This window comes from Neofelis nebulosa, chromosome 13, assembly GCF_028018385.1.
Source record: "Neofelis nebulosa isolate mNeoNeb1 chromosome 13, mNeoNeb1.pri, whole genome shotgun sequence".
Classification (NCBI taxonomy): domain Eukaryota; kingdom Metazoa; phylum Chordata; class Mammalia; order Carnivora; family Felidae; genus Neofelis; species Neofelis nebulosa.
Window position 1 is genome coordinate 54,426,636 of NC_080794.1, and position 23,289 is coordinate 54,449,924.

The 23,289-nt window shown below is 56.8% G+C and overlaps 1 protein-coding gene across 1 annotated transcript in view; it reads right to left on the minus strand.

Moving 5' to 3' along the window:
• RET (ret proto-oncogene) overlaps positions 1–23,289 on the minus strand; it is a 50,740-nt gene that overhangs the window by 5,534 nt on the left and 21,917 nt on the right. Inside the window, exons 2-16 of the mRNA XM_058697115.1 lie at positions 22,397–22,663; positions 20,335–20,622; positions 18,044–18,288; positions 16,632–16,827; positions 15,079–15,278; positions 12,789–13,047; positions 11,931–12,056; positions 11,333–11,443; positions 10,603–10,725; positions 9,466–9,722; positions 6,347–6,494; positions 4,796–4,903; positions 3,591–3,805; positions 3,386–3,508; positions 1,083–1,153 (exon numbers count right to left, since the gene is read on the minus strand). Coding sequence (XP_058553098.1) covers positions 1,083–1,153; positions 3,386–3,508; positions 3,591–3,805; positions 4,796–4,903; positions 6,347–6,494; positions 9,466–9,722; positions 10,603–10,725; positions 11,333–11,443; positions 11,931–12,056; positions 12,789–13,047; positions 15,079–15,278; positions 16,632–16,827; positions 18,044–18,288; positions 20,335–20,622; positions 22,397–22,663 — 2,737 coding nt within the window. The remainder of the gene's footprint in view (positions 1–1,082; positions 1,154–3,385; positions 3,509–3,590; positions 3,806–4,795; positions 4,904–6,346; positions 6,495–9,465; positions 9,723–10,602; positions 10,726–11,332; positions 11,444–11,930; positions 12,057–12,788; positions 13,048–15,078; positions 15,279–16,631; positions 16,828–18,043; positions 18,289–20,334; positions 20,623–22,396; positions 22,664–23,289) is intronic.

The following is a 23,289-nucleotide window of genomic DNA, read 5'->3' on the forward strand; positions in this document are numbered from 1 at the left end:
CGCCTGCCATGCACAAGGCCCACCAGGCCGCCGCCAGAGCTCGGCCCCCACACCCACAAGGGGTACTTGGCTGGCCCTGTGGAGATGCGCCAAAGCACCAGAGACAGCACGGAGCAGCCGGGCAGGTACACCAACATGTGAGGCGGGGACTGAGGCCACGGGGCTGCCTGTACAACTCCTTCACCTCTTCTGTGGGCTTGGAAATGTAAAATCTTTGAAGAAAAACAGCACTGCCACAGAAAATTATTTAACTGTGAGGGAGAACTTACTGTGAAGTGGGACCAAAATCACATTGTAAAATAGCATCATCACATGAGCCCACTTACAGAGATAAGAAGCATATGCCTGCACACCATGGAAAACACTAGACGGTCTTGTAGGCCAGGACCTTCAGGAGCTACTCAGGGGCCGTGCGACCCAACTGACTTGCAGTGTCTTCATTACCCTTTGCCTTTTCCAACTGTCTACAGTCAGCTTTACATAATCCGAACACAGCTGCTTAAAACTGTTTAGGAACTGCCTTTTCTCAGCCCACATGATTCAAGAAATGCATGTGCGTTGATGGAAGAACACTCAGAAACAAGTCTGCTGTGTTTTTGAAGACTATCAGGTCTTATGATTTGACCTGTAAGGCCAAGTGTTGGTTCCTTTCTTCAAGCAGATTGGGACACGCCAACCCAGCAACTCACCCAAGGCCACCCTACCTATGGTAGGACTTGTCTGAGCCCAGCCCACGCTCAGGCCCACAGAGGGGAACGGTTCAGCTGGGCCTGCGTGGCACTAAGATGCCCAGGGAGGAGAGGGAGGGGCTGGCAAGGAGGATGGTGAGGGAAATTTCCAGTTACCCATTCACTGTTCTCACGCATTCCACTGTGACTCTCAGAACCACTGCGTGGGCCCCTGCCGTTTGCTGAATGAATACATGAAGGCCCCTCAACTTGGCAGGGGGGTGGTCATTGCAGATGGTTGGTATGAGCCAGTGTTGGGGCCAGTGTTGACCCCCCAGCCATGCTGCCCAGATGGGCATCGTGGCACCCTATGAATTGTAACCTTGACCCCAGGAAGGCAACACCCATACTTACACATCACTTTGGGTGGTGTAGATATGATCGAAAAGAGACTCAATTGCCATCCATTTGACTGGAATCCGACCCTAAAAAGGGAATGACGGAAAGACATTAACATGGCTCTGACACCCTGGGAACTGGGGGTGGGGAGTGTGGGGCCATGTCCCATGCATTTCCAGCTCTGGAAGGATGCTGAGGAGCAATGTCCAGAGTGCTCCCAGGCACAGAACTGGCGGCAGAGCCTCAGAGGGGCTGGAACTCTGGTCTCCCAGGCACAGTTGAGATGCTGGAGGGAGTCAGCTGGCCTGCCCACAGCTACACAGGGCGTGCTTGTCATGCATCACATCCCTGCTGAGAAGAAACCCAAGGAATCAAGACCACACCCAAGCCAGGTTTCCCTAGGGCCAGGTCCGGAGGGCTCTGGGGTGCCCTGGGTGGTGATGCCCAATGTGTGGGCCAACAACACCATCCAGCAAGATCTCCTGATTTCTGAGGGTGAATGAGTTCAGGAAACCAACTTCCAGCGTTTCCATCTTGGGGACTTCTGAGGCAAACCAACACACTAAAGGCTTTTCTGAGAAGCCCTGAGAGAAGAAATCTGTTTCCATGTCTTGGGGCTTCTTTTTTCCCTATCATTTTATCCCACAGCCCTGTTAGCACCCTCTGAGAAACTGCGCCCCCTGGAGAGTTGTTGGGGTCAGACCTAACAAATGCTTTCCAGTGCAACTTGAGAAACAAGTTAGTAGGTAAGTCTTAGGACAAGAATCAACCAAAAATGCGGTTGATCGATTTTAATGCAAAATTTACTGCGGTTTCCTTTTCTTGAAAGCATTCTTCACGATTTCCAACCTTCATGAAGTGTGACTTTCTGAGGTGTGAGTGTTTGTAACAACACTGCCTGCTGCCTGTGCTCTCTAGGAGGCCTTGTGCTTGGATGTCTGTACTTCTCTGCTCCCTGACACAGGCCATTTTGGGGGGGATCAGTGCATCTATAGAAAGGCTGTGTCCACACCCCTCCATAGGGGAAGCGGCCCCTCTCCACTTCCCCTTTAGCAGTTCTGAGATATGCTGTCACAACAGAAACCCCAGAGGCACCTGGGGTGCCATTAAGTCCATTAAGTAACCAACTCTTGATGTCAGCTCGGGTCACGATCTCATAGTTTGTGAGTTCAAGCCCCGTGTCGGGCTCTATGCTGACAGCACGGAACCTGTTTGGGATTCTCTCTCTCTTTCTGCCCCTCCCCAGCCCATGATCTCTCTCTCTCTCTCTCAAAATAAATAAGCTTAAACAACAAAACAGAACCACAGAAACCCCAGAAAAAAATGAAACATCATCCTCACAGTCTGTGGCGACACGGGGCTTCTCCTAATCCCTTAGAACAAATCTGAAGTGTATGTGGTCACTTTTTGTGCTTTTCTTTTTTGAGCAGTGTCTGTTCTGAAAGCTGGTAGGCATAGCTCTTGAAAGGCCCCAGGAGTGATCCTGTCCGGTCACCAGGAGGCAACAGGAGGGGCTGAGAGGGCAGTGGAACTATGTCCCCCTGCCAGGCTGCCCAGATGGGCATCGTGGTGCCCCATGCATATAACCTTGACCCCAGGAAGGCAACACCCACACTTATACATCACTTGGAACTGCCACAGGGGACTGGACAATACAGGGACACAAATTTCCCCAGAAGGGCCCCCAACCAACTATTCCAGTGGTTTGGAGAAAGCGTCTAAGAATCCTACGTTGCATCTCTGGACTCCCTCTCCAGGGCCTCCCTGTGAGCCTTCCAAAGTCACTCAGCCAGGGGTTCCCAGGTCCCTGTTCCAGGGGAACCCCCACCTGTAACGCAGTTCATTCCTTTCTGCCCAGAATGACTGCCACAGTGAGGCTTATTGACTTCAGTCTCCTTTGAGCGAAGAGCTAAGTTACACAGAGGAAACAAGGGACCTTTCATCCTGTAGAAGGGAGGGGAACAACTGCGGAGAAGAGAACTGTCATTTCTGCAGCGCTAGCTGACCTTCAAAAGTGATGAAAAGCAAAAGAAGCTGCAGGCCCAGCTTCCCAGGGGTGCTCTGAAAGGGCGGGTATGGCCCTCAGGAAGAGAAGGAACAGACACAGGGACAAGTCCTGAGCTGGGTCTCTGGGGACCCACGATTAGGGAGGGATCTGAAGATGACAGCTAGAAGTTTATACTCTAAAATGATCTGCTCTCTCCTCCCCAGATGCTCTAAGGGCTCTGCCCAGGCCCACTGCGGGAACCCTGCCCCCCCCCCCCACCACCCTCCAACCCCTCTGGGAGCCCTGGGCCACACCCCTGGGGACCCGGTACCTTGCTCCTCTTCACATAGGAATCCTCTTCATAAACGTCTCGGGACAGGCCAAAATCCGAAATCTTCATCTTCCGCCCCTCAGCTACCAGGACATTTCTGGCTGCCAAGTCCCGATGGACAAGCTGCAAGGAAGACAGCAACAGGGACGCCTGAAGCCCGGGCCCCAGCGCAAGCGGTGGAGGCCCGGGCTGGCAAGGCACACACCTTCATCTCAGCCAGGTACCGCATCCCCCGAGAGATCTGCCAGGCGAAGGAGATGAGGTCGCCCATGGTCAGGGCCCGCTCCTCGGGGTTGTCCAGGTAGCTGGAGCTGCGGCTGCCTCCGCTGCCCACGTAGCCGGGCCCTGCCTTGCGGCTCTCTCGGAGGAAGCCCCGCAGGGAACCGTACTTGGCATACTCCACAATGAGGAAGAGCGGGCCTGGGGGCAGAGAGGGGGCTGTGAGCTGGCTACCTGCAGAGCCTGGGCCGGGAGGAGGCTGCAGGGCCCCTAGGCAGGCTCTGCCCCCACCAGTAAGCGGGCACAAGGACACAGCCCTCTCTGGCCAGTGGCCTGGGCGCCGTGCAGCACGTATTTCAGTCCCGGCTCACTCTCGTACGGCTTGCTCTCCTCTTTGTGCTGGCCATGCCAAAGAGGCTCCCTGGGCGGCCAGGCGCAGCCTTCTTCTGGGGTGCCCAAGGCAGGCGGCTGCCTTACTAGTGCTGCCCCGGGAGCCAGCCCCCTGCTGCCAGGACATCACGTCTTTCTACATCCTCGGCCCTGCTGCAGCACAGGCTGGGGATGGCTGACGGACGCAGAGGATCTGGAGCCTCATGTGGCACCTGCTCCCTGTTCTCAGCAGCTCGTAGGCTGCAGTCTTGTCCCAAGCCCAGCCTCGAGTCCTGCTGGTGTCCATCAGTGTCCTTGCTGCCCTCGCCCTGGGGGACCCTGCCCTCTCGTTCCCCCAGCACGCACATCGGCGTGTACGAGGACACACAGTGAGAGGCCCTCGAGCAGCACAGACCAGGCCAATCTCCTGTGTCCTTATGTGAGAGATGGTGACGATGCCTTCACCATGCAGGGCTGGGCTTGGGGTCACCTGGAGGTCACGACACTCCTAGTCCCCAGTAGGTGCCCAGGACATACCATCTGTTTCTAGGGCTCCCTGCCCTGGAGCTCTGCCTGGAGCAGGGTGCTGACAGACCAGGATGTCACCACAGACCTCTGTGCAGCTACAGCAGGCCCGGGGGCAGGAGCCTCATGCAAACACCGCTGCAGCAGCCCTTCCTGATCCTCTCACTGACGCGGGAGGATGCAGGCTTCGGGTGGGGCCAGAGCCAGAGAGGACAAGGAAGGGGAAGGAGGAAGAACGAAGCAGCCCAGAGCCCCCAGCCTGCACTGGGCAGCTGCCTGTCCCTTGGCCGGCCTTACCGTCCTGGCTGCAGGCCCCGTACAGCTTGATGACATGTGGGTGGTTGACCTGCTTCAGGAGGTTGAACTCTGACAGCAGGTCCCGCAGCTCACTTGGGGAAGCGTTCTCTGAAATGCACGTAAACAGAGCAGGCTGCAAACCAATCCCTTCTGGAAGCCCCCCTCTGTGACCACCCTGGGTCACTGACCCACATCACGGGTCTGCACAGACCCTGGTTATCTCCTTCCCAGACAGCCGACCTAGGTTTAGACAAGGCCCCCAAAGACCCTGCTATTCAGGGCTTCTCTCAGCCTGTAGAGAGGGTCAACAGCTGCCTCATCTGCTTCTGGGGAATAACAACCCTGAGGAGCAAACTTCCTTATCGGCAGGCTCTTTCCATGGAAACCCTCCTGGGACCAGGCTGTGTGTGGAAGTGGCTGCATTTCCCTGCAATTGTCATCTTTCAAGGACAGCGGTGCACAGAGACCGCCCTCATAAATCCTGGGAAGGTAAGACGCTTGTCCCGTGTCCTAAAACACCTGCTGACCAAGCACACAACAGGAGGGTGAGGCCCTGGAGAAAGCTGAAGACGATGAGGCTTCACAGAGGTGGCCTCTCACCATGCTGAGCACGTGCGTCCTGAGGGTGGGCAGAGCTGTGCTTGGGCTCCCAGCAGGAGCCTAACCTCGAGGGGAGGGATGTGGAGTCAGAAGCTGGGGCTCAACAGGCCTCCTGGGGCAGCTGTGCCACATTGCACCCTCTGGCTGTGCACTGGAAGTGAGAGGGCGGCTGGGAGATAGGGTGTCAGGACCCACATGTGGCGGCCTGGGCTGGTCTCAGTGTGGCCCCTTAGTTCCTGGAGCCTCAGGGGGGCATGGGGAGACCCCAGTCTGAGGGCCTAGGTAAGCATTCAGAAGCACCCACTGGTTCAGGTAATGGTTGTCACGGTGTAGCCCCACCTGCGGCACTAGAATTCTCATGTACATCTGCCAGCTTCCACCCACTGCATGGCCACTGGGCCCTTGGGCCACTGGACTGTCCCCCCAGTCTCTGGGTGGACACCAGTGTTTGCGTATGGGTAGGTGAGCATACACCCACTTAGAGGCAAACTTGTGGCATGACTGGTCACAGGGCCCTCGCTGAGGGCCACAGGGACAGGCCAGGCAGGGCCCCAGGGGGCAGGGGCCGGTCCCTACAGGCGGCTTCTTCACCAGGACCCCAGGGGCTGAGAGGAATGAATGGGGCAGACTGGGGAGGGAGAGCTGTCAGTTCAAGACAAAAAGGGCTTTTAATTTTTTTAAAACTCAGATATTTACCCAATATTGATGCAAAAGCAATACCACTCTAGAACCTTCCAAGTGAGGCAAGTCCTCTTGCCCTGTTTCTCCAGGGCCCACCCGGGCCCATTTCATCTGTGACGGGGGTCTCCAGAATGCAGCCCCTCAAGAATAGCAATGGGGGGCTCTGGAGAAGGCTCCCGGCTGGCTGCCAGCACCCTGGTTGTCAGGGGGGCTTCGTCCAGCCCTCGGGGCTCCTGCAGAGCCACCTGTGCACAGTGCATAGACAGGTACCTTTCAGCATCTTCACGGCCACGGTTGTGTACCCTGCTTTGCCTTTTAGCCGGAAGGCTGTCGCCTTAACCACTTTTCCAAATTCGCCTTCTCCCAGGGTTTTCCCAAGAACCAAGTTCTTTCGAGGGAATTCCCACTTTGGATCCTCCTACGTGGGGTTGAAGGAAGAAGAAAAGGGAGAAAGCTGGTGAGGGTAGGAGGAAAAGAGGACGGCAAGGCCCATAAGTGAGCCCCCCCCTCCCCCCACCGTGGGCAAGCACCAGTGTGTAGACAACGGTCACCTGAACCTGTGGACAATGGGCACCCACCTGCACTGAGGGCAGGACCCCAGCTGGGCAGGATCCCACACCTTATGGGAAGATACATGCTGACACAGAATGGCCTGGACTCTGGATGCCTGGACCCTTGCTTATCCCTGGTCTACTGAACATGCCTTGGGCCCTCCCAGGCCCATGTCCTTGTCTCTCAAACAAGGGGTTCAGGGCTAGCCTAGCACCCAGGGGGTACTCACATGGGAGTGTGGCCTCTTCCCTGGGAGTTAAGCCCAGGCCTCCCAGTGCTGCCTCTGCTTTGGACACCAGGCCCATAAGCCACTGACATCCCACAGACCAGGTCCCAATCTGTCCTCTCTAGAGAACCCCCGGATCCCCAAGAGGACTGAATTGGCACCAGTGGCCCAAGCTGCCTCCTGGCCAAGGACCCCCAGCTATGGATGGAAGCGTCCAGGGCAACTTCCCTGTGTGGTGCTCCAGAAAACGTACCACCGTGCTACTTGGGAACCTCCGTCCTCCTCTGTGGAAGATGCTGCTCCTCCCATGGGACTGGCCATTTCCCTGGACCTGCCTCTACCTGTTCCCCACGCTTCCCACGCTCCCCTCTACCCACCCTGCCTTCCCACTGAAACCCAACTCAGATTACTCTGGGACACCTTCCCAGACCCCAGCCTGGTCCCGCATCCTTGAACTCTGACTGGGGATGCCAAAGCCTATCAGGAACCTTCCCTCCTGGGCCACTATGGGTGTCTGTTGCCCCAGCTCTCCCTGCAGCTGGGTATGGGTGTGGCCTGGGGGCGCTGCTATGATGTGACCTGCCAGACTCATCTGACCCACACAGATGACACCACTGGGCCCCACTGCCCTGCTGAGCAGGACCACGGTTTCCAACACCCATGTACAGGTGTGCGTGCTCTTCATGGGCAGAGGCAGCCTCCCCTCGGCACCACATCCAGGGTCCCTGCTGGCCAGCTGCCGGGCGTGGTGGTGTTGCCTCAAGTTCCCCAGGAACCCACAGTCAGGGTCAGGGTTGACAATGTCATCACTGTTACCCTGGTGTCCTCAACCCACACTGCACTGGAGAAGTTTTCACTGCACACGGAAACTGCACTAAGCATGCGTAGACAGCACTGACTTGATCCTCTTAAAAGACATTATCGTTTCTTCCCACTTTATACAAGAGACAAGTAAGGTCCAGCAGTTGCGTAATATGTCCGTAGAGCTGGTCAGGGTCCTCAGGCTGGGCTCTGGCTTCTCTGTGCTGTGGGCCCAAGCGGACGTGGGTTGAGATTGGTGTGTGTCCACTTGCACAAGCGCCCACAGGCACTGCCCTTCCTGTGCACCTCACCATAAACTGCCTGGGTTTACAGAGGATTCAAGTGGCTCATCCCACAGGCCTGCTGTCGAGGCTGAGACGCTTCCTGGGACAGGGGTCACAGACCCCCTGTCTGCTGAGCGACTAGAACTAGGAAAGCCAGGACGGAGGCCGCAGTGTCTGCCACAGCTGGGGATGGCGTCCGTGGCCCAGACCCTCACTACGGGGGAGTACCCTTGAGTAAGTAGTGCCCCCTGCAAACCCCAGCCACCTCCCAGCCCTGCTTGGGCACTGCCAAAGGCCCCGTTGACTCCTGAGCTCCCTACTCGGTGACCCCTGTCAAGGTGCACACTCTGCGATGCTTGCTGCCAGGCCGTGGGCGGGGAGCCTCTGTTCACGTGCACCCTCGGCACTGAGTGTTCTTCTCAGGTCCTCCTAGAACCTGGCTTCCAGCTCCGTGGCACCTGCCAGCAGGCATACAGAAGAAGCGTGGCAGGTTGAGGGGAGGCCTGGCCAGGATGGGGGCTCTCAGGAGCACATAGTGACTGCAGGCCCAGGACCTCCCATGGAGAAAGGGGATCGGGAGGCTGCCGGCTCTGGGTGGCACTCTCCATCACCCAGCCAGTTAGGGTCCTCTCGGGCCTACCTCCTCCACAGCTGGCCCAGAGGCCCATGGCACCCCCTCTTCCACTCCACAGATGAACTCCCCTCCCTACTGCTGCCACCCTGGCCCAGCCCCTGCCTGCTGCCATCATTCGCCTAGCTGAGGACAGTGCCTCATCACAGGGCTCCTAATTCTTCTTCTTCTTTTTTTTTTTTTTTTTTTTTTTTTTTTAGCGTTTATTTACTTTTGAGAGAGAAAGAGCACAAGCCAGGGAGCTGCAGAGAGAGAGGGAGGCACAGAATCTGAAGCAGGCTCCAGGCTCTGAGCTGTCAGCACAGAGCCCAAAGCGGGGCTTGAACACACCATCTGTGAGATCATGACCTGAGTCGGTCAGATGCTCAACCCACTGAGCCATCCAGGTGCCCCACAGGGCTCCTACTTCTGCACCCACCCCGGAGACTCCCCAACAGAGGAACCTGCAGAAATGAAGGCAGAATATGGGCCTCCTCTGCTGAACCCCCAAGCCCCAGGGCCCCACCCTCTGGGAATAAAATCCACACTCCTCCTCAGGGAGGAGCCCGCAGCCCTCGGGGCATCTGGAGGACAGTTGCCTATCAGGTATGGCATGGCCCACCCTCCCAAATCTCAGTCCACCTAAATGAGCACCCATCACTCTCCACTCTGCTAAACTGCCTCCATGTCCTCTGCCCTCCTTGGAAGGCAGCTCTGCGGAGGCTGGGGCCTTGCTTGTGATGTCTTCCTGGTGAGTGAGGATGCATTAGCCACTTGTGGGCTACAGGACGTGGCACGAGGAAACCCCGTGTGCCCCTCCCCACACCTCCTAGCTTCCCCAGGCCTGGGGTGTCTGTCACCCACAGTGCCTCCAGGAGGGATGCCTCCCAGGCGGAGGTCCTGCGCGGAGCCTCACCGGGATCTTGAAGGCGTCCACAGAGACCTGGTTCTCCATGGAGTCCATAGAGGGCCGGCGGGCGCCGGACGAGGAGTAGCTGACCGGGAAGGCCTGGGCAGGCCGGCGGAAGGTCATCTCAGCAGAGGCAATGGGTGGCTTGTGGGCGTTCTTGTGGTAGCGGTGGATGCAGAAGGTGGAGAGCAGCATGGAGACGACGAAGGAGAAGAGCACAGCGGCCGCGATCACCGTGCGGCAGAGCTCGTCACACAGCGGCTCTGCAGGCAGGGGCGGCCGTGAGGGACAGCGCTCTGCGAGGGTGCCCCAATACCAATGGGCACCAGCGTGGCATGACTGCAGCAGCGGGAGGACTGCTGTGACAAGCCGGGCGGCCCGGCAAGTGTGGCAGCACGAAGTCGTGAGCATAACGCAGACACTCACACGGCACCGACCGCTTGGCAGGTCACTTTCCCTGCGGAGACTGCTATCACCCTCCTACGGAAGGGCCAGGAGGCACAGGGGGTTTAAGCAGCCTGCCCGAGGCCACCCAGCAGAGGCAGTGTATGCACTGTGCTAGCCCTGGGATGCTGGCAGCCAGGGGGCTGGCAGGCAGGCAGGCAGGGTTCCTCTGCTGTGTTCCCAGTGCATTCTGTATTTTCTTTGTAAAACTGGGAGAGGGAAGGAAAGCAGCTCAGGGCCTAGTGCCATGCCGCAACAACTCAAATACAAAAAAACATCCCTGGGCCCAGGCAGGAAAGCTTCCCGTGTGCTCAGACCCATGCCACCTACCCGCACCTGCTGGCCCAGAAGGAGCACCTGGAGGCTATGGCTGGGAGAGTGGGGTTCCAGTCAGATGGTGCCATGGGCCCAGAGAAGGCCCTGCACAAGGACAAACTGAATAGATGTGGAGTTACTAGGTGGAAGAATTTTCCAGCCCAACCTTTACCATAAAACTTCAGGGCAGAAAACTTACTCTGTAGAGGCCCTGACCTAGATGCCTCTGCACAGATGAGGGAACCGAGGCCCAGAGAAAAGGAGGAGGGTCTCCCGGGGTTTCACTTGCCTTCCTGCAATTTCCTCCCTGGCTCGCTGGGGCTCAGGGAGGTGCGGGGAGCCCTGCCCTGCATATGGCCCCCGCAGTGCCCCCCACCCACTCACCCTGGCTGTCTTCAGGTTCGCAGAAGCACTTCTTCTCCTCTGGGAAACAGTTGCAGATACCGAAGCCAGCTTTAATCCCCCAGCGCTCCCCTGGCTCATGCCCACCAATGATGCTGCCGCCCCCTGGTGACAGATGTAGCCCACTAAGCCTCCTGGTGTGAACAAACCAACCAGGACCACCCAGGAAGAAGCATGAGCAGTCCCTCTGCACATGATGTCAGCATATTAGGCCAGGGGGTGGGGTGGGTGGGAGACATGGGGGTAGGTGGGGGTGGGAAGGGTAGTGAGCTCTGAAGTCTGGGTCACCTGGGCAGGAATCAGCACAGTCTGCCCCCAATCCAGTGGCCCCAGCAGGTAGAAGAAGGCCCCCACGGGCTGTCCAGGGCCCTCGCTGAGGTCCACACATAGTTACTTTTCAGAAGCAGACAAGAGGCAGCAGGAAGCCAGGACAATCAGGGGCTGGGAGCTGTACCCATGTGAGCTGCCCAGGGAGACACTGGGGAGTGTTGGTCCAGGCACCAGTCTCCAGAGGTTTTTTTTTTTTTTTTTTTTTGCGGGAGGTGGTGCAAAGCCCTTTGTTCAAATGAAATGTTAGAAAAAGTCTTGGCAAAAAAATCCAGGCATGAGGCTTGTCTGGCTGAAGTGCAGGTGGGAGTCCAAGCCTCTCCCTCCCGCTGGCTACTCCCACCCACCCAGGGCCCTTGAACTTGTAGGCCCAGTAGTTGCTTACGGAGGCAGTCCTGGGGGCAGATGTTGACATTTCTGCTCTCCACGGCATCACAGTGGCCGTCGGGGCAGGTCTTGATGCTGGGGGAGCAGGTGGAGAAGTTCCTGGTGATTCCTACGACACACGGCAGGCTGGTCACTACCACAAGGTCAGATGGCCAGGGCCAGAAGGGCGGCACCCCAGGGCCTCCCAGGCCAACCCTGTACCCCCTAAAGGAGCAAACTGAGGCCCAAGCAGAGAATCCGTGAGTGGGATCCATGGGGTGGTGGGCACAGTTCAGAATTTTCTGCCATCTACACCCAAGCCCTACTGCCTGGGGCCACACCCCAACTTTGGCCCAGACCTTCCAAAACCCAAGAGGACCTGTGGTCCCATGGCGATGAGAAGACTGCACGTCCTTGTGCCGCCCGTGCTCTGTGTTCATGCTCACCCTCTCCTGACATCAGGAACTACATACGGGGACAAAGTTCTGGAGAACACATGTGGAGAGGGGGGGCCATCACAGTGGCCGGCAGGGCCTACATGGACCCCATTTCCACTCAGCCACCATTACCCCTCTCCCCCGCCTGGCCGCAGGCCCCTGGCTCTGCGTGGGGCCTACCTTTGCCATCTCCCTGTCTCCACTCGCACCTGCCCGTCAGAGAGCCCAGGCCGCCGCACTCCTCACATTCAGGGCGTCTCTTGCTGACTGCACAGGACAGGGGGCAGCCTGGCTCCTCAGCCACATCTGGGGGTGGCAGAAAGCTGGTCACAGAGGGCTGGCCTAGGCCCGGTGTCCAGCCAGCATCCAGGGGCAGAGGGAAGCACTGGCCAGGCTTCTCTCATGGGTGAGGCTGGAGGGGTGGGGGTGCCTCTGCATCAGGGCACAGGGCAGGATGGGGCCCACTGAGGAAGTAGGGTGGTACCACGGTCACAGCAAGGGGTGGGGCAGCTACTGGGCTAAGCATGGAGGGAGGATGTGACAGGGCTACACTCAGCCAAAGATACACATGCACGGTTACACCTGAATTTCAGAGAGAACACTGAATGCTTGCTTTGTGTAAGTACATCCCTAACACCGCATCGACATACTTGGAAGTCTGCAAATGTTGTGTGGGACATACTTACAACAAGAATTGCTTGTTGCTTATCTGAAATTTAAATTTAACCAGGGTCCTGTATTTTATCTGGCAGTCCTATAGCAGGGCGTGTATAGAATGCACTGGCAGTGGTGACGGGGAATAGTGACCTTTCACTACTCAGTCACTCTGGGCTAAGCTGTTTTATACTTTCTCCTTGTCACCCTTCACGCTCGGCTATGCAGCGGGCACTCTTAGTCTCATTTTGCAGGGAAGGAGACTCGCGCCCAGGGGCACTGCCATTGGGTGAAGGGGGCGGGCCCAGGCCACTTCTATGAGGGAAGCCCACGGCTCTACCATACCCTGCCCATCTCCATCCTCGACGCGGCCCCGGCACTCACATGTCCCCTCCACGGTGACAACCAGCAGGGCCTGGGTCTGCTTGCGGGTTGGCCGGTCGGCAGCCACTACCGTGTACCGGAGTTGAGAGCAATCGGGCCGCTGCAGGGCTTCTGTGTCGTTCACGAAAAGGTTCCCTGTGGTGTCCTCGGCTGAGGTGACCACCCCCAGGACACTGCAGTTGGTGCTGGAGAGCTGCAGCCTGTACTGCACGTGGATGCCGCTGAACTCCTGGCAGTTTTCCACACAGACTTTCCCAATCTAGGCACGGGGCACAGGAAATGCCTCAGCTGGGTGCGGCACTGGCTTGTGATGGTGGCTGGAGGGGCCCCTGGCCGGCCTGAGTCCTGGAACAGTCCCCTACGGGCTCCAGGTATGACAGACCCCCCTCAAGTCCCCGTCCTCCATGCCCCTGGAACCTGCAGACCCATCCAGATGCCTGGACCTCCCCTGCCCTGCTCATCACACCACCGCCTACCTCCTGGGGGCCAGAGGTGGAAGAACTCTGGGCCCTGCCTCCAGGCAGGTGCCCACTCTCCCGGCTCATTCTTTACTCACCGGCTCCTTGAGGCACGAAGGCCGATTGGGTCCCCCCTCCTCCCCTCCCCAACTTCCGGCCAGGCCGGTTTTGGGGACCACCAACTGCCATCCTGAGTGCATGTGGCCTGGTTGCTCCAGGTCACCTGCCTGGTCAGTCAGAGCACCGTGCCCAGGCCATATGATTCTGCCTGTCCCACACGAGACCCAGGGGCCTTCCTGGCACTCTGGCTGGAGCCGCTGGGAAAGAGGGGATGCTTCTCCAGGGGATGCTAGGCAGGCAGTGCCATTGCTGGGGCCCGGAACTCTCCTTACCCCTCGGCCACTGAAGTTCAAATTAGACACTGGTTTCAGTGGCTTAAAACCAGGAGCTCTGACTAGTCAAGGCCGGGGGGCAGAGGGTAGGCTGGGGCCTGGCCTGCAGCCACTTAGCAGGCGTTCGCTCAGCCCTGCTCAGGCCCAGGGCACAGCCAGGTTCCTCCACACACAGGCCCGACACCACAATAAAACTACTACCTCCTAGATCTCCCAGCACATTCCCATATAAAATGTGCTTACTTCCACTCTCCCATACGGTCCTCAAAATTGCCCAAGGTCACTATCCTCAACTTACAATCCCAAAGACCGGGGAGGGGGGTGAAAGATCACAGTGAGTGTGAGGCCGTATTGGGACTCAAGTCCCTCTGATCTCAAGTCTGCTGGAGCACAGATGACACACCTCTTATGGTATTTGCTTCCATTTGGCACCCCCTCAGAGACCCCTCGGACCCCTCTGCCTTGTTACCTCCCACCACCCTTGACCTCTGCTTCCATGAAAGGTCCGGGGTTGGGTGGCAGGTCAGGGAGCTTGGATATGTCCAAGGGTAGGGTCCTTTGTGTGCTGGACCTGGGTGGCTGTCAGGAGCGGAGGGTGCATGGGAACCAACAACAGAAACGGGGACAACTGGAGATGGCCTTAAACATGACATTCTGAAGAGGTGTATCCGAAGCTGCTCCATTAGGAAAGAGCAGTATGTGAAGTCATATGCATGCTGTAATGGCAAGTAAAACTACAAAAATCCTTAAGAGAAACGTTCTAGAAAGAACTGTACTAAAATGCTAAATACTAGTTGATAGGGAGAGAAGGGATCTCTCCTCCCTGTCCTTCATCTTTTTTAACGGATACTTACTACTTTATGTTTTTTTTTCCCACTTCTAATTGTTATTTTTCAGTGACAAATGAAAGATAAGCTCTAGTAAACGCACATGCAGAAGGCAAAGTGGAAGTGCTCCCCACCTTTCCCAGCAGAGGGCGCCACTGTTACTTGCTGCCTGCATTCACACGCTCGCAAATTCCATCAATGAAAATTTGTTTTTGAACATACGGAGTCATGGGAGGCCAGTATTTTTACAAATCACTTTTCACTTAACAATCCACCAGGAGCATCTTTCCAAGTCAGCCTACGTAGATTCAGCTGGCGTTGCTTTTACAGTTGGACAAAATATGTTTTAAAAATACAAAGGAAGACGGCCACAAAGAGGTCCATGGTGCCCACTAGCCCTACCCTTGTGACTCTGTCAACTCTGTCATGGCCCCAGCCTCCCTGGCCCCGTGCCCGTGGCTCCCCCTGGGCCACTCTGTGTACACGTTAGGCCAGGGAGGGAGTGTCTCTCAACACCAGCCCTGCTTGCAATCTGTAAAACAGAGTGCCCCACCCTGGGGGTCCTCGGTCCCTCCATGCCCCTCCCCAGGTAGGCACTGGGCTGTGGGCTCACCTGGGCAAAGCGGCGGGCCCGCCTGCTCACAGTGAAGGTGTAGGTGCTGGGCAAGTGCAAGCTGACAGGCAGCACGGACACGTTGAAGTGGAGGAAGAGGGTGCCCTCCCCGGGGCCCTGGAAGTCCGAGTCATTGACCAGCACGGTCAGCTGCAGAGAGCGGTTCTCCGAGATGGGGAGGCTCCGGTTGAGAACCAGCCCTGTGGGTGGGGGCACGGTGATGACTGCCTGGGCCCACTGCCCTGTGCCACCGCGCGCCTCCTCCCAGCCATGTCCCCGGCACATACACACATGTGTGCAAACACAGATTTTCACACATATGGTGCATGGATAACAGATGCGGCTAAGTCAGAACCACTGTTTAAATGTTAACCGTTGTGCTGAGCTGGAAGCTGAGAAAATCCTTCTCAGCTGGGAGGTAACCTGTATGTGTGTGTGGTACGTGTTATGGGGTGTCTGTGTGTCGTGTATAGGGTATACGTACGTATATGTGGTAGGTATCGGGTACGCACGTGGAATGTGTACGTGTGGAGCATGTATGTGTGGGTGTACACGGGGTAAAGATGTACCACCACCGAGGTCCTGGGAAAACTATACTGGCCTCCATTCCCCCAGAGAACTCCTCCCAACAGCAGCAGCCTCCAGTGGAGTCCTGGACTCCACAGGCCCCCAGTGCTCGGAGCCTGCACACTTCCGTGCACCTGCTGAATGGCGTGGCTGTGGTTCTAGTTTTGCAGAGACAGGAGGATGAGGGTCAGGAGGTTTTGGTACACAGGGTGTTTAGAGTGAATGAGCCCGGGCAAGGATGACATTTCCCCTTGTACAGGGCAGGAGACCTTCAACGGCTCAGAGTGTGTGAGGAAGACGAGAAACAAAAAGGATCAGGCCAGGCAGAAAAGGGTAAAGGTACCAGCGATTCTGGGTTCCCCCAGAAGCAGGTCCCAAAACAAGGATTCAAGTGCAACTAGGGTATTTGGAAGGATAATCCCAGAAAACATGGGCAGGAGGGTGGGGGGAGGCAAGGCAGCTGATGAAGATGCCCCATCCTGCAAGGGAGCACAGCAGGCCCCTGGAACTTAACCCTGTGGGAGCCAGACAGGACAATCTTTGCAGGATCCTCTGGCTCAAGCACACAGAGATGCTACCGGGTACTAACCTCTGTGAGTAGAGAGCTATGGGGACTAGGGAGAAATAATCCCCAGGTACTTGGCCACCTCGGAGGCAGCAAAGCAGATGCCAGGAGCCAGAGGAAGGCCTCAGGGAACGATGTATTTGTTTGTAGTGGGCAGTGAACCCTGGCATGGTAAGCATGGGGAAATGTGGGAGGGTCCCGCCAAGGCCTGCCATGAGGCAGTTCAGTGAGAGAACAAAGCCGGTAAAAACCCACCAAGGTGGCCAAGGTGAGACCAGTGGGAGACGAGGAAGGGCTGGGTGGAGTGGAAGGATCTTCATCCCAGGGCTCAGAGAGCAAGGACAAGTGTCTGTGTTTGTAGGATGCTACAAGGGTGGGATTCCCTAGGGGGCCCAGCCAGGCCACGCCTGGTCCCTCTTACTGTAGTCATGCACAGTTGCCCGCACAAAGCTGCCGTTGGCCTGGGCCAAGGTCTCGTTGGGGGAGTGCTCGATACGGAATGTCTGGAGGACCCAGGCATCCCCAGAGAGTAGTGTGTTTGTGTATCGCTTCAGGAGCTCCCCGGATGCTGGCACCACGTCTGCATCGAAGACACGTATTTTGGCCACCACAGTGCCCTGCAGAAAGTAGGGGGTGCCAGTCAGAGCTGGTGAGAGGGACCCCTCAGAGACCCTGTAGCCTGAGACTTCAGGAGGGCACGTGCACCAAAGGCGGGGCAAATGTGCACACTCAGAGCCAGTTCTAAGGACACACTGGCCTGGGTTCAAGTTCCCAGAGGGTCCCTTGCCAATCTGGCTCAGTCACCCTCCCTGGGCCACTGTGCCTCACTTGTGCAACAGGTGTGACAGACATCTACAGATTTCCCCTAAGAATGGATGAGAGCAGATGCCCAGGTGCTTTGCTGATAGGCTTCACCCAGGTCTCCATGGAGCACAGCAAGCCGGGCCCCACAGGGTGGAGGAGTTAGCTCACTGTCACATAGTGATAGATGGCAGAGCCAGATCCAAGCCCAGGTGTACATCAAAATGTCCTCCTCCAAGGACCTTCTATATACCAGGCTGGAGGGAATCATGAGGAGAGCTCTGAGCAGTCACAGGGCATCTCTGCTTCCACTGCTAACCAGACTCCTTGCTGTCACCCCAAGGCAGCTCTTCCAAGCTCATGCGACCTTTACCAGCGAGACGTGCTTTCCTCCCATCCGCCCATCTACCACTTGGGGTGCCTAGAGAGGCAAGTGACGGACAACACATTTCCCATTGTGCCCTTGGCCAGCCGGCTGCAGGACGGCCCAATGCCCAGCAGGTGGCAGTCACGATCCGCCTGCAGGGAGGTGGGTGGGCGGTGCTGTGCTGGGAGCGGCACTTGCCAGTCTTATGCACTCCCTGGCCACCCTCCACGAGCCTCTACCGCCCTCTAGTGACAGCTGACACGGTGGAAGGGAGTGCCCTTCTGGCAGCTGTCCTCTCCCCCTCAGGGCAGCACCGCTGTGCCCACGGGCAGCGGTACAGGTACACCCCTGACACGAATGCCCGCCCTTGGCTTTGACAGCCTGGTCAGACACATGCTAGGCATTCAGGGCGCCCGGACACTCATCAGAGGACAGCTAGGCTGACCTCCCCTCTCCTCCTCAGCTACCCCCAAGACAGGAAGAAAGCCCCAACAGACAGTTGGATGGACCAATAAAAGACGAATAGCTAGACGGATGGTCAGCCACACGGCTGGATGGCTAGATGGACAGCTGAACAGACCAAGGAATAAATGGTGGACAGAATGACAGACACCCAACAGATGGACGACAGAAAACAGACAAGCCCAAGGGCGGCAGACAGGCACCTCCTTCCTCTTGAACTCCACCACAGCGCTGGCGGTGTCGATGCCCCCGAGGAAGGTGGGCGCCGAGTCGTCCTCATCATACACGGTCACGGGGAAGGGCACCATCACCACCTCCTCCTTGCGTGCGCCGACGCGCACTGTGCAAGCAGCCACCAGCTCGTACTTCTCCCGCAGCTCGCGATCCAGGGGCCAGCGCGTGCTCACCTCCAGGCTGTCCGGGGTGCAGTGGAAGGGCAGGTTCTCACCTATGCACCAAGCAGACCAGGAACCCCAACATCACTCCGGGGCAGGGAGGAGGCTGGGGAGGGGGGCAGAGCGAGCTGCCTTTTTCAGGGGCCCTGCCAGTGGGTCAGAGTTGCGGAGCATGCTGGGCCCGCCCTGAACTACTACTCCTCGGCTCTGGCGGTGGTGGGTGTGGAACTTCAGGCACGGGTTTGCAGTGATGACCGTGCACTAATGGGCTGTCCTGTGCCTGCCACCTTCACTCGTGCTGATGGGGACGCGCAGGAACCAGGAGGCCTGCATCAAGTCCTCACCCTGATAACCTAGGGAAGGCTGCTCACACTACTTGCCCAACCCCCAACCTTGCCTCTCTGGGGGGCGGGGACAGCTGTGTCTCTGGCTGTGTGATCCCAGACTGGTCGTTCTGCCTCTCTGTGCCTCAGTTTCCTCACCAAGAGATGGGATGATGAAGGCTAACATGCCTGCTCCTGACCAGGTGCTGCTACCTGGTCAGTGACTTATGTACCTTCCTGCTATCCGCTGAGGGGAGGGCCAGTCACCATGGTACACTCTTCAGCCCAAGCCTGTCCTGAAATTCATCCTCCAGGAATAACTCGGAAAAGGGGAAACGCTGAAGGCTTGAAGGTCAACACTGACTGCCCCCACAGCCAACCAGGAAGGGTTAGGCCAGCTCCATTCGGTGGGAAATCAAAAGTCCCTTCCCTCTCCTCAAAGCCACATATTACATGTGGATTACATGTGGGAAATGCTTATGATATAATGTTTCTCTCTGATGTTTATGGCTACAAAAAACACTGCTCAACAAAATTTAATGATGTAACCTTTATGAGGAAGGGCAGCATGCTCAGCCTTACGTTTGGCTAACAATCCTGCACAAAGACACCCATCCCTGCTGCGGGGCAGTGTGAGAATGCTGGGGGAGTGGGTGGCTACTTTTCTTATCTTACTGAGATTTTCTGTAACATGATTACCTCATTATGGTGTGAACGGTAAACCTGCTGTGAACTCAGGTTCCTCTTACTACTAGCAGTCTACCTTCTGGGTCCCAGTTTCTTGCTTTTGAGTATTTTAATGGTGCCTCCCATCGGAGGTCTGCTCAGGTGCCCCCTCTCACCTCCACTGGGACTCACCCCCCATCCCCACCTTGGCCGGCCTCCCCAGGGCCATCTTGTGGCAAAGTCTGCTGCCCTTGCAGCTGCTTAGGCAGAATCCTGGAGCCACACTAGTTCCCCCTTCCCCTCAACACCCACACCCAACTCCTCAAGAAATCCTGCTGGGTCTTCCTTCATAACATGCCCAGAAGCTGCCTGCTTTTCATGTCCCTGTGGCTTTCACCCTTCTTCCGGTCTCCATCCTCTTGCTCAGGGATTTCTCAGGTAGCCTCCTAACCGTTTCCCCACTTCCACCCTACGCTGCCCCGTACCAAATCACTCCTAGCACAGCAGCCAGAATAATCCTTTAGAGGTAAGTCAGGTCTGGCCAAGCCCCCCTTCCCGACAAGCCTTCCATGACTCCCCAGTCCCTCAAGGGGAAACCCTCAAGAATTTCTCTGTTCTCATGCACCTCCACTGTCCCCTGTCGCTCACTCCACTCCAGCTATACAGGGGCTCCACTGCAGGGATCTCAAAGGGGCCAGCCCAGCTTGCCTGGGGCCCTCCCACCTCTGCTCCAGCTCTCCCTTCCCCAGCCACGAGATTTAAGACCGCAGTCTCCACCCCTCTATATCCTTGGAGCTTTACTTCCCACATAGCACCTTCCAGAAGCCACCCCATTTCCTTGGCATGTGCATGGTCTCCATCTCCCAGGGAAATGGAGGCTGTGGGCAGGCAGGATTTTGACTTGTTTAGTTCACTGTCACATCCTTAGCCCCTAGAATAGTACCTAGTCCCTGACGGGCCATCATCCATGACAAGAAATATTTCTGGAATACTAAATGAGCGGGTGGTGTGGTGGTGGAGAGTAAACCAGATGGCTCATGTCAAGGGCTAGTGGTCCTGTGCTCGGCACATAGCAGGCATTGAGGATGGCCCTACAAGGCCGGCACTCACCTTCTAGGAGCCTGTAGGCCACGCTGATGTTGGGGCAGAGGAACTGCACAGGCAGCAGGCGGAACTGGTGGAAAGTGCCGGGAGGCCTATTCTCTCTGATGCGGAAGGAGACACCTGTCTCAGGAAAGCAGAGCTCCCGGGGTTTGAGGGAACCACAAGCCGGGAAGGAGGTGTTGACAAAGGAGAAGTACACACGGGCACAGCCGGGCCACTGGCACTCGCCCTCACGCAGGGATGTAGGTGACAGGAAGACCTGGAGGTAGATGGTGAGCACAGGGAAGCCGCCATCTGCAGAGAAAGAAGTCAGGTCTGGTGGGGCATCAGCCACATCTACAGGTGGTAGGGAACAGAATGGGGAAGGGACAGGAGCTGCAGGGCTAGTGTAAAGCCCAGTCCTCACGGTTGTCCACAGGGTTCCACTGGGCTCTCTGCACCCCACCACCGACTTCCCTGGACCTGGGGCGTGTCTGTGCTTCCGGGTCCCATGGTTCTGCTCCCTCTGCCTGGAGGTACCTGGCAGGCCCGCCTCTCTTGTCATTCAGGTCTCAGCTCAAATACTGCTTCCTCAGGTGCCCTGAGCACTGGGGTCTATTGTTCCCCCTAATTCTCCCCACATCATCGCCCCCCCGCAGAGGGGTGCCCTGAGCCCTGGGTCCAACTCCCCAGGCTGGTTCCTACTGCATGTGGTGATCAGCAGGCCGCTCCCTTCCACACCCTCCCCAAGGGCTTTCATTGTGGAGCTGCCTCTGCAGAGACATACCCATGGATAGACTTCCCAGCACCTGGAGGGGGAATTTCCAGCAAAGTCCATTATGGAGGCTCTTTCTCCAACAAGGTCTGGATCTCTGCCACAGTGACAGGGACGCTTCCTGGGCCCTCTCTCTCAGCCCTAGGGTAGTGGCTGCTCCCCCACAGCTCCTCCTCCCATATTCGTTAGAGTTCTCTTTGCTTCTTACCAGCCTGTCCTTTGTTGCTTCAATCCCGGGCTGTAGTTAACCATTCTCTATACGTACTTGCCCTGTTCAAGTTACCGTGTGGTTTCTCTCCTGACTGGACTTAACAGGCGCAATCACGAACAGAACAGGACTCCTATGAAAAGGGGCACCTTGGCAAATTCCACTCTGGCCTCTGCCCCTGGAGCCCTAGTTCAAGATCCCCACAGGGGCTTGGGATGAAGACAGCAGCGGTTAAGCGTGCACGGAACCGAGATCCATCTCAGATGCCACCTCCTCCAGAACTGGGGGTACCCGGTGGGGGGCTCCGTCATGTGACCCTGGCTTTTACCTGGCAGACAGGGGTGCAATCACTCCGTCCTGCTGGGCAGTGCCGCCCACTCTGCATGCATAGGCATGCCACCTGCCTCTTGCCCGTATGAGGGCGCTCAGGGCTGGTGGGAGCAGGCAGTGAGGCCATGTCTTTGGAGGAGATGCTTGGAGGTGGGGAGCTACTGGGCACGTGAACACCATTTTGTACCACCAGGCAAAGCTGCTGCACCCCCCCAGGACCAGGGTCACATGTGGCCTCTGTTCTGCTCTGTCCCCGACTCTGAGGAGCTGGCCAGGCCCTCCTTCCACATCACTTTTCTCCCCAGCACCAGGCTGGAGTCCCCACCAGGGACCAAGGGCAGCCTGTTGCGGATGGGAAGACAAACTTTCTGTAGAACTGCTCCTTCCCCGGGAAGTTCCAGATCATTTGCTAAATCAAAAACCTTCTGATTTTTCTAGCCCCTTTTAACCCCTCTTATAACCCCAAATCCTGGTCGCCCAACTGGAAAAGGCATCTGAGTCCAGCATAGAGAGAGCACCCAATCCTTCCCAGGGGTTCTCCAAAATCCCAACAGACTTAGGAGGCCCAAGGATCATCAGCAGCCCCCAAACTCATCCGTGCCCTGGCCTGGCTGGACACAGAGGCAGGCCAGCCTCGCCTCACTCTTTACTCTGACACAACAGGAATTGCATAGCAACCACCCTCTTGAGCCTCCGCGTGGCTGTGAGAGGAGGAGAGGCATGAGGTGGGCTGTGGGAGGAGAAGGAGACAGGCTGGGGGTAGGCAGCTCCCTTACTGCGGATGCTGAGCTTGTCCCAGGTGCTGTGATCCAGGCTCCGGTTAAGGTAGAGAAGGCCAGTGTCCTCCTCGATGCGAATCCAGTCGTTCTCATGCAGCCTTGCACGGTAGGCGATGCCGTAGAGGTGCTGGCCCAGGCGGAAGGTGGGCACCTCCTCCGGCATGTCCCGCAGGGCATGGACGTAGAGCAGGGGCATGCCAGCTGGCTGGTCCACGTAGAGTTTCTCCCAGTAAGCATCCCTGGCAAAGTAGAGTCCCAGCGGAGCTGGAGAAGGGAGGGAAGTGTGTGAGGGAGGGAGGGGTGAGGATGATGTCCAGAGCAAGCCTCCCAGGCAGACCAGCATTCCCCAGCAGCTTTATTTCACACCTTGATAAAAGCTTCTTTGTGGACCAAAAAACTTCCTAATTTAAAATTCCAACCTAGCGTAAGGAATAGTTTACAAGCAAAATCAGATGCAGGTGTTAAGTCTCCTCATTCTTAAATTATAAGAGATATCATCCTCCATAATTTATAGGATTAAAGTCTTTCATACAGAAATAAATCAATCAATAAATAGATAGATAAATAATAAAATTCTGATCCTAGTAGGACTTTCTCACCTGTCGTCCTAATAACATCAGCACACAACTGTCTGTGTAGCTAAACACAGGCTGAAAACGGACTGCCTTAAAACAGAAAAAGAAAAGAGAGGAGGAAGAGGCAGTATAAGACAAGTGCAAAATCATTCTCAATTACCCAAGTTTGTTAAGTACGTGAATTGCACAGAGCTGGGAGTTCACACAGGCTTCTCAGCAAATCATCTGGATCCGGAGTTTTCTTTCTTTCAAAAAAGTTTTTAAAATTTTATTCATTTTTGAGAGAGAGAGAGAGACACACAGACAGAGCGTGAG